The sequence below is a fragment of the Bombina bombina genome, chromosome 3, assembly GCF_027579735.1.
Source record: "Bombina bombina isolate aBomBom1 chromosome 3, aBomBom1.pri, whole genome shotgun sequence".
NCBI classification, from domain to species: domain Eukaryota; kingdom Metazoa; phylum Chordata; class Amphibia; order Anura; family Bombinatoridae; genus Bombina; species Bombina bombina.
This window is the reverse complement of record NC_069501.1, coordinates 695,475,017-695,486,142: the sequence shown is the minus strand read 5'-3', so window position 1 is coordinate 695,486,142 and position 11,126 is coordinate 695,475,017. Positions and strand designations below refer to the sequence as shown.

Sequence of the window (11,126 nt, the reverse complement as noted above, 5' to 3'; positions counted from 1 at the left end):
TAACTTTCAGTTGAATTGTCTGGCCAATTATTAACACGTGACATGCAAGGTGTCACGAACATCATAGTAGTCGTGGGAATAGAATTTTGCTCCTATAAAAGTTCAACTTATCTAAACAACTTTATTATTGTTCAAAATTTTTTGAAGAGTGATAACAGAGCGTTATTTTTGTAATATTTATTTACAATTTGGATATGGCTTCATCTGGATCTGATAATATATAAATATTAATATAAAAATAATTATAAAGATTGACAACTATACAATACAAATTTAAAATATAGATTACTCTTTAATTACAGTCGACAAATTTGGCGCAATTTATGTACATGGAAATGAGAGACAAATTAGACGCCAGTTATGCTGTACAATGCTGATATTACTGCTTTTTATATATGTCTAGACTGGCGTCTAGATTGACTTTCCTATTGTTTTGTACCTTGCCCGCCACCTAAAAGGTGGCGAGGCAAAAATAACGAGGTGGGAGCGGAAATTGTAGCGAGCGGACAAATAGATTTTTTAGTACATTCGTTTTTGGCGAGTTGGTGGTCAAATGTGTCTAATTACAGTGAAAAATGGAGAGGTAGCGAGGTTTGGCGGATAAGTACGCTCGCAATTTTAAAGATGCGAGTTTGAACATAGTTGACGACTTTGTACATATCAGTTTGCGAGTTTTGACGCGAGATTTGTTGCGGGTAGCTCGCTGACTGCTTAGTACATGGAGCCCTAACTCTGACACACATATCTGCCCCTAATTGGATTTATAAGATAGCAACTGCAAAACAATTTACTTTATACTAACTGATGACAGTGGCTAGCCTGGTAGTCTGCTGACTAAAGCCCAGATTGGCTCCTCTAAATAAGGCACACAGATTGACCGACAGACAGATAGACAGACAGAGTTATCTTTGTGCTCAATACATTGCGTCATTTGTCTCTATTTAAATGCCTGCCAGTTTAAAGGACCATGAACCTCTTGTGTCAATCTTCCTTGAAAGGGAACATACAATTTTGCTCTGAACTTTCCCTTTTCTCTACATTCCAACAATGAAAAATAGTGTAAACCAATTAGTGCATTGTGGACAAATTACGTAGCAAGATATGATACTCTCCACAAAATGGAGTATCCAATCCTGCCACTAATAGACAAGTATTATTGCATATGCACAGCACATGAATTGTTCAATGGCTTTGAAGGGACAGTCTACTCTAAAAAATGTATTGTTTAAAAAGATTGATAATCCCTTTATTATCCATTCCCCAGTTTTGCACAGCCAACATGGTTATACTGATATACTTTTAACCTCTGTGATTACCTTGTATCTCAGCCTCTTTTGACAGCCCCCTGATCACATGGCTATTTATTTATTATTTATTGACTTGCATTTTAGCCAATTAGTGCAGTGTCAGCCACAACTCCACAATGTTATCTATCTTTTAAAACATTAACAATTTTGGTTTTGGATGTCCCTTTAATTATACAACCTCTAATTGTCTGCAATGTGTGAAGATGTACAGAGCACTGCAAAACATGTTTATTTTATTAAAGTTTTTTAAAGGGACATAATACCCAAATGTTGAAGCCCTTGAAAGTGATGCAGCATAGTTCTAAAAAGCTTATTAGGAAATATCACCTAAACATCCCTATGTAAAAATGAAATATATTTTACTTCAAAATGTCCTGAGTAGCCACATCCCATTGTAAAGAGACTTTAAGCAGATAAACAGGATACTAGCCCCAGGACTTCCCTATTCAGTTTAAGGAAGTTTACTATGAAATCTCACAAGATTTCAGTAAAATGTCATGAGATCACAGTAAAGCAAAGCATGGCCTCAGCACTGCTGATGCTGATCGGCTATTGTTTTTGTTTTTTTTCAACCTGTAGCTGGACAGTAGCTGAAGGATATCTGTTCATAAGAAACTTACTATTGTAAGCTGAAGAAATTTGAGGTACAATAACTTCCTTTTTACATAGAGATGTTCAGGTGATATTTTCTACTTAACCTTTTACAGATATCCTGCATCACTTTCAAGTGATTTAGCGCATAAATATTATGCCTCTTTAAGTGGTGTGGCTTATAGACAGTGGTATGGAAATAAGGTCTCTTTCAGAAGGAATGAATTGGGCTTGTTTAAATACAGGTGATAAAAAATTCCCCCCAAAAAAGAAAACAACATGCAAATTTGCATAGCTTTGCCCTCTCACTTTCTGAAAATTGTTTTTACATATATGGTATTAGCAAAGTAGTGCTTGCAAAGATATGCATGTACTGTTTACTTAACTTCTATTATCTATATTGTTTTGTTCTCTTTGTATCATTTGTTGAAAAGCATACCAACATAGGCTATGGAGCAGCAAAGCACTACTGGGAGTTAGCTGCTGATTGGTGGCTGCACAGATATGCCTCTTGTCATTGGCTTACCATATCTGTTCAGCTAGCTCCCACTAGTGCATTACTGCTCCTTTAACAAAAGATACCAAGAAAATGAAGCAAACTTGATAAAGCAGTATATTGGAAAGTTGTTTTTTGGGTTTCATGTCCTAAGTATTGAAATATTCATTATAGGTGGGAATTCAACAGACAAACAGCTATTTAAAATGACAAAAATAAAGTTAAACTAGCAATGTGTGAACAATTGAATACACTCCAGCAGGTGTACGAATAATTGGGAATACATTAAAGGGATGGGGTGGAAATATTACAAAATAAATTACTTCATATAGGGGAGCACAGAAGACTATGCTGCTGCATTCTGGTAGTTTCTCTGTTGTAAAATTAGTGTCTCAGACTTTTGAAGCTACATTTTTACATCATATAAAATAAAAGATCATTAGCACTAGGTTCCATGCTAAAAAGGTGAAATATTAAAAACACGATTTAAAAAATATGTTTTTTTTTGTGTCTCATTGAATTTCATTCTATTATTCTCTTCTCTATAATGCCAAAAACATGAATACAATAATTACATTTTCAAATGTTCTTTTATGTGTATTTTATAAATTAAAATGAAATAATTAATGACAATGTAAATGTCAATATGGAACACCAATAATTCCTGAATAGCCTCTTAAATATATTGTTCTTAAAATTATTGGCTATTTTCCCGTTACAAAAAAAAAAAAAGTATCACGTAAATTAGTGACAAAAAACCCCCATTAACAGGGATAATCTTGCAGAAGAGTTAAACTTTCAACAGTAACGTACTAAACGTTTCCTCTATCCTTGTAATATAGCTCTTTAATTGCAACTGGCTCATTGTCTTTGCTCAGTGCAAGTGAATAGCCAGTTGTTACGTCAGAACAGAGAACAGTAACCCAGCAAGTGAACCGCCCACCTCAGTTGCCAGGCAACCTACCTATACAACACTAATACTGTAGATGTCAGTCTAACTGCTGCTGATCAGGAGAGTCCAACGTAATTGGTAAGCAGGCACTACTAAAGCAAATACACTCACTGCTAATATATACAGCAATAACTAGTAGTCAGATTAAACAGTTTACACTGTCTGGGTTAGGTGAGTTTTCTCCATTATTTTAGCAGTATTGTTTCATGCAATGTTTTGTTTTATGACGTTAATATACTGTGATTCTCTATTTCTGAGATTTTACAGTGATGTTCAGACCACCTTTGCTTTTGTGTTAAAACTCAGCACCCAACATTAGTGTAGAGTTCAACAGTATTTGTCCCTTTATTTATTTTTTAAAGTTCAGATTCTTATTTATTTGTAACTAGCAAACTCAGATCTATAACTTTTCAGTTGTTTGATTCTCTGAAGATAAATCGATACATTGAAACAGTATAACTTTGCTGATTGTATAAGACAGGTTAATTGAATGCTCTCTTAATGCAAAACATATTCTGAAATTCTAAATAACTAACATTTGTTTTTTAAATTGTTGAGGCACTTTTCCATTTTCCCAAGATTATATATGTAGGTGATTACAACAGTTATTAAATGTGCATATAATTAAGTTGTAATTTGCCAGAACATCTCACTTAAATATTAGTATTTTATGCATTATTATGTGAGATTATTATACTTATATATACTTATATATGTACTTACACACACACACACATATATATATATATATATATATATATGCATCAAAATTCTTTCTTTTATTATTGTATAAGAATTGTTTTTAGAAATGCACATGGAAAAAAATGTAGGTTGTTTCAGTTGCCATAACAAGCAACCATTAAATACCCCCAGGCTGGAAAGCTCATGCTGTGCATAATACTACACAATAACTGCTATCTGATACGGTAAAACCGATTTGTTTATCATAAATGTCCAAATAAATAGTATTTAGCCTAGAAACATTTTTTTATCATCATGTTAACGTTTTCATGTCACCCACCAAACATTTAGATATTTGAAAGATCACAAAAAAAACAAAAACAAGACATGTTTACAAAGTATTCCTGGTTTACAGTAAGCTGAAGCCATAGTGATAAATAATATCATACACAGCTGCAATTCTGCTATTACATCACAATCACATTGTTATGTACAATGTATAATGTATCAGAGAAATACCTATTTATCAATTGCAAAATTATAATTGAAAACACCAGACTTGATGTTATTAGTGTTTTGTTCTTTAGACAAATAAAATGTGACACACAGTTTTTACTGGTATCATCTCCTGAGTGGTTATAATATTTCCTTTGTGAACTTAAAGGGATACTAAACCCAAATGTTTTCTTTCATGATTCGGATAGAGCATACAATTTTAAGCAACTTTCTAAATAACTCCTGTTATCAATTTTTCTTCGTGCTCTTGCTATCTTTATTTAAAAAGCAGGAATGTGATGCATAGGAGTCGGCCCATTTTTGGTTGAGAACCTGGGTTATGCTTGCTTATTGGAGGGTAAATGTAATCCTCCAATAAGCAAGCGCTATCCATGGTGCTGAACCTAAAATGGGCTGGCTGCTAAGATTTACATTCCTGCTTTTAAAATAAAGATAGCAAGAGAACAAAGAAAAATTGATAATAGGAGTAAATTAGAAAGTTGCTTAAAATTGCATGCTCTATCTGAATCATGAAAGAACATTTTTGGATTCAGTGTCCCTTTAAGGTTAAAGGGACATGAAAGTAATAAATAATCTTTCATGGTTCCGATACAACACACAGTTTTAAGAGACCTTTCATTTTACTATATTATCAAATTGAATTTGTTCTTTTGGTTTCAAGGAGAGCATACCTAGGTACACTCAGGTGCAGCAAAGAGCTAGCTGCTGTTTGTTGGTACACACATATACCTCTTGTCATTGGCTCACCAGATTTATTCCACCTATTCACAGTAGTATGTTGCTTCTCTGGAGCTGATATTAACTAGTGTTTAACTATGCTCTAATCCATGCCATTTTATGACTATCAATCCTGCTTTACTTTGTTTTTAACCCACCTCAAAGGGATTAAACACACAGTAGAAGTGCCACCCTAGCGCTGCTGATTGGATCAGTGGTGGGTTCTGCTCATGACCGCCAGTGCTCTGCTGTATACCTGTGTCTTCTTGGGGAGCAGTTTTGGCCTTCCTTCATACAATGTTGTGAAATTCTAGATAATTCAGTATAAAGACAATTTTGTCTGTTTTCATTTGTTAAATTGTAATAAATGTTTTCACCCCAAAATCTCATTTAGGAGATGAAAAACGGCTAACATGCTTAAGGTTATTTTCTAATTACCTGAGACTACTGGATAGAACGACTATATTTTCATAAAAAGAATTTATCTTAGAACAACTTTTAAAGATGTCAAAGCTTAGTTTTGAGAATTTGTTTGTGTGTATATAGTGAACTGATCCAAACTCACAATAAAGAAACATATGAATTGTCTCTTGAAATCATTAGACAAATTCAGATTAAAATTAAAGGAACATTGTACTGTAAAGTTTATTCTTCCTTAATGTGTTTCCAACAACTTGTTATACCAGTTGCTTTTTGTTTTAAATATATGGGGAATGCTCCTTTAGGTTCAGGTTTGTGTTTGCAATAGCTGATTTTGCAAATTAAAACAACCACCATTCTCCATTCAAATAGGCTGAGCTTACAGGAAGGCACACCTATGCTTAGGTATATAAATTTTCGCTATAGGTGGTTCTTATTATTAGAATTTATTTGGAGATTGCCAATATATTTCATAGCTGTATACAAACAGGTGCACAATGACATGGAATTATTTACAAAAAGTATAAAGATGTAAAGGGTTCTACCTGTGAGTTGCCGTCTGATGGTTATATACAGGACAGGTGGGATCTTCAGCTTAGATTCTAAAGGGAGACGATTTTATATCATGCATTCACACACAATAGGAACTAAGAATCTACACATAGAAGCATAATTGAACTGATTCTAAAGCAGCTGCTTCTCAAGCCCAATAAGACAGTTACCTGGAAATGATGTCACTCTCCTTTTCTAAATTAGAATGCAAGCTTCCTCAGATCTGTGTGATGCAGTTATATTTAAAGAGACATGAAACCACACATTTTTCTTTAATTATTCGTATAGAGCATGCAATTTAATAAAAAAACATTCCAATTTATTTCTATCATAAAATTAGTTTAATTCACTTGGTATCCTTTGTTGAAGGAGCAACTAAGCAAAATACTGAGAGTTAGCTGAACATAGTGACAAAAGGTATATATGTGCAGCTGCCAATCAGAGGTTAGAGTGCATTCCTGTTCATAAGCCTACTAGGAATGCTTTTCAACTAAGGATACTAAGAGAATGAAGCAACTTAGATAACAGAAGTAGACTGGTAAGGTGTTTAAAATTGCATACTATATCTGTAATATGAATGGGAAAAAAATGATTTTACTGTCCCTTTGCTACATGCCAGTAAAATATGGTTTTATTGAATCTAAATCCTTGCACTTTCTTGTATGCCTTTGTATGGGACTTTATTTGATTGTACACACTATATCATGCAAACAATGTGAACATGATATGTTGTTTATTGATTAAACAGAGTTGTGCAAACCTGTTCCTCTTCTGTCTTACAATGGAACAAACCTACATGAGACATCTCACTTAAAAAAAAAAGAGTATCTCCTCTTACCAATGACAGGTCACATGACTGTTTATATATATATATATATATATATATATATATATATATATATATATATATATATATATATATATATATATATAAATCACATGACACCTATTTAACTTACTAGCCACTAGTGGGAGTAATCAATTTATCTGTATTTTCTGCCAAATATAAAGTCACAAATATATCATGAGACCTTTTATTTGAAAGATTAAATTAACATCTTTGAAGTGAACATCTTATAACTGTTTCACTAGCAGTTGAATACCCAATAAATTGTAACAAGACAAGACATACAGTCTTTACTGGGAAAAACACTAAAATATATATCTACTCTGTCTATTAATCTATTTAAATGTGTAGGCTTCATTTATTCTCAGTACAGTTATAATTATAATAAAACAATTCTTAAAATTCCTATAGGGTTTATGATCATAGTGTTTTTTGCCTACCTATTATCATAATCATAAAACATCTTTTTTTGGATATCTTTTTTAGAGGTCCGTGAAACACATATTTGAGGAATGGAAGAATTGCTTGATTGGCTGGAAGTTAGAATCTCATCTTCTTTAAGACCAAGAGCAGATGAGATTAAACATTTACTAACGGATCATCATTACAGGTAGGTAAATCATTCAGAGAAAGACAATTAACAAAATGTTCTGGTGCAATATTTTATTAGAAACCCTGAGGTTTATCCAATAAACCATTACTTTTACATGGAGGCCCTTCTAAAAAAATTTGAGACTTCTAAAAAAGAAGTTCCGAATGTAGTTTAAAAAGTTTTATGGATACTCATGTGCTGGACCCCCCCCCCCCATATTCTCTTTTTTCAGTATTGTTACTGTCCACATATACAGCTATGGGAATTATCACTCTTAGCCAAAGATAATGAATATGGTGGAATGAATTTTGCCAAGAAATGTGTTTCTTATATGCTTCAATAAAAGGGAAACCATTTCTACTTAAAGGGACGTAATACCCAAATATTGAAGCACTTGAAACTGATGCACCATAGCTGTACAAATCTGACTAGAAAATATCACCTAAACATTTCTATGTAAAAAAGGAAGATATTTTACCTCAAATTTCCTAAGTATTCACAACCCATTGTAAAAAGACTTTAAGCAACCAGTTAGAATGCTTGTCCCAGGACAAGCTAGGGAGTGTGCATCTAGCATATCCAGGCACAGTCATGTTATTTTCCTATTCAGTTTAAGTAAGTTCTATGAAATCTCATGAAATTTCAGTGAAATCCCATGAGATCACAACAAAGGCAAAGCATTACCTCAGCACTGCTGATGCTGATTGGCAATTGTTTTTTTTATTTTTTTTTAACTTGCAACTGTATAGCAGTTGAAGTATAACTATTTACACAGCACTTACTCTGGTGAGCTGAAGGTACATTTTCTTCCTTTTTTACATAGAGATGTTCAGGTGATATTTTCTTCTCTTTTTACAGTTTTGCTGCATCACTTTCAAGGGATATAGTATATAAGTATTATGTCCCTTTAATACATTTCACAAGCATGATACAAAAAGTGTGATTCCATGCCCTTTTGATGCGCATTGCCACCTTCCTTCCAGAATGTACAATATTTATGACAATGCCCCAGAGACCACCTCACTCAGGGCCTGATAATCATGGGTAGACCTCACTGAATGATCTAAAAATAGGGGCTGGACCAGGAATTCCCCGTGAGTTGTGAGCTTAGCTCCTTAGAAAATAATAATACACACTGGAATGCAAATTCTCACTGGCAAAACAGGGATTATTTTTAGTGCTCACTAACTTTTCCTAAGACCCCTGAAGCAGAAAGGAATGTCCATTTTATAATCCATAAAGTCTATGCTATTTATTGTATTTATTTTCATGTGGTTACTATTAACACCTATCCAGACATTGGCACATTAAGGTGGATGCTTATCAACAATTAGAAGGTTCAATTTTAGGATAATATTCGATTTATGGGGAATGTATAAGTAAATTCAGAAGAAGGTAGCAGATAGAGGACATGTGTTTAAAGGGACAGTCCGCAATAGAATTTGTATTGTTTTAAAAGATAGGTAATTCCTTTACTACCCATTCCCTAGTTTTGCATAACCAACACAGTTATATTAATATACTTTTTACTTCTGTGATTACCTTGTATCTAAGCATCTTCTGACAGCCCCCCGATCACATGACTATTACCTATTGACCTGCATTTAGTATTGCGTTGTGATAACTCTTAAATACATGTTATACATTGAACGTGAACACATTGTTATCTATATGGCCCACATGAACTATCAATCTCCTGTTGTGAAAAGCAAATAAAATAACATGTGATTAAGAGGCTGTCTATAGAGCCTTTTTTATTTTTATATAGAGCCTTTGAAACAGGCAGAAATTTAGAGGTTTAAATGTTATAAAGTATATTAATCTAACAATGTTGGTTGTGCAAAGCTGGGGAATGGGTAGTAAATGAATTATCTATCTTTTTAAACAATAACAATTTTAGTGTAGACTGTCCCTTTAATTGCACATCACAGTTCTTGGCTACCATGTGTTTTGTGGGTAGGCTCTATATACAGTACTTAGTGACCATATTGCAGGATGGAGTAGTGTATGCCACATACTTCAGTTCTGCTATTTTTACATATTTCTCAATATAAATACTTAGCAATCTATTTAAACCTAAAAATATGAAATCAGATATATCCTACACCGACATCTGAATTCCTGAGCTGATATCTGACTACAAGCCTGGCCTATGCTCTTCAGAAAAGCCAGGCTGATCTTCTCTGGCCTGGGAGGCTGCTTCATTCACGACATGGCTTGGGCTGCTGCAAAATTCCCCCCCCCCCCCCCCAGTTATCTAAGTTACAGAGTACCATGCTATTCTAGTTCTATATACATATAAAGTTTACAGTTGGTCTGGAAAACATTTCTCAGAGCTAGAGAGTAAGTTATCCTCCATATTGTCAGCTACATGTGAGTGTCTATCAACTACTGATCCACTTTACAATAAGTTTTGATGCAAAGCATAAGAAATCACGGCCTTATGTAGGGGCTCCCAGTTCCTATGGATATCCTAGGGTTCCACTACTGACAAGTTCCAAACAAAGTACTTACCTCAATGAGCCGAGAGATAAACATGCAGAGTGTACTTCAACAGTGGAGTTAAAGGGACAGTATACACTCATTTTCATATAACTGCATGTAATAGACACTACTATAAAGAATAAGATACACAAATACTGATATAAAAATCCAGTATAAAAATGTTTAAAAACTTACTTAGAACCTCTTAGTTTAGCTCTGTTGATAAGTTAGTTGGAAAGCCCACTGCAAGTGGGAAATAAGACCCCCCCCCTTCTTTTGCATATGAAAAGACCCTTTACACAAACAGCAGCAAGCTGGAGAAGGTAGCTGACGGTATTCAAATAATACTTTGGGGCTTGGTTAGGAGTCTGAAAATCAGAGCAATGTTATTTAAAAATAAGCAAAACTATAAAAAATTTAAAAAAACAACTTTATGGGCTATATAAATAGATCATATACAAAACATTTATGCAAAGAAAAAATGAGTGTATAATGTCCCTTTAAGTCCTCGAGCACAGAGTGGTTCATTCAGAGAGAGCGGGAAGCTGATACAGAGGTCATCTGGTGAATTGGCTGCACTGGCTATAGGCGACCGGGGAGCTGCAGCTGGCCGGACCCCAGGAAGGGGCCCCCGGGGGGTGGCTGACTTGCGCCCAGAAAGTTTGGAGTGGGAGATACTATCCTGCCCTGAGCCTTTAAAGGCTCTGATGCCAGAAAATGTTAACCGCAAATCGGCTTGCAACAATACCCGGCAGCTGAAGCCAATATACTCTGACTCACCAAAGCTGAGGGCTATGATAAACAAACCAAATGGTGTGAAGGAACTACCCTACCTAACGTCTGGATGCAGCCATACATTTGGGAAGCGTGTCAGTCTACCGGACTTCTGTTTTGTCCGTGAGTCAAGTCTTTTTCTCCTTACAAACCAGGGAGACTTCTTAAAAGTAATTAGCTAGATGCCCAATACAAAA

General features: G+C 34.5%; 1 protein-coding gene across 1 annotated transcript in view; it reads left to right on the top strand.

Moving 5' to 3' along the window:
* Nucleotides 1–7,591: 7,591 nt before the first annotated feature.
* The window catches only part of LOC128652486 (uncharacterized), an 868,114-nt gene continuing 864,579 nt past the window's right edge, over nucleotides 7,592–11,126 (top strand). Inside the window, exon 1 of the mRNA XM_053705422.1 lies at nucleotides 7,592–7,689. Coding sequence (XP_053561397.1) covers nucleotides 7,592–7,689 — 98 coding nt within the window. The remainder of the gene's footprint in view (nucleotides 7,690–11,126) is intronic.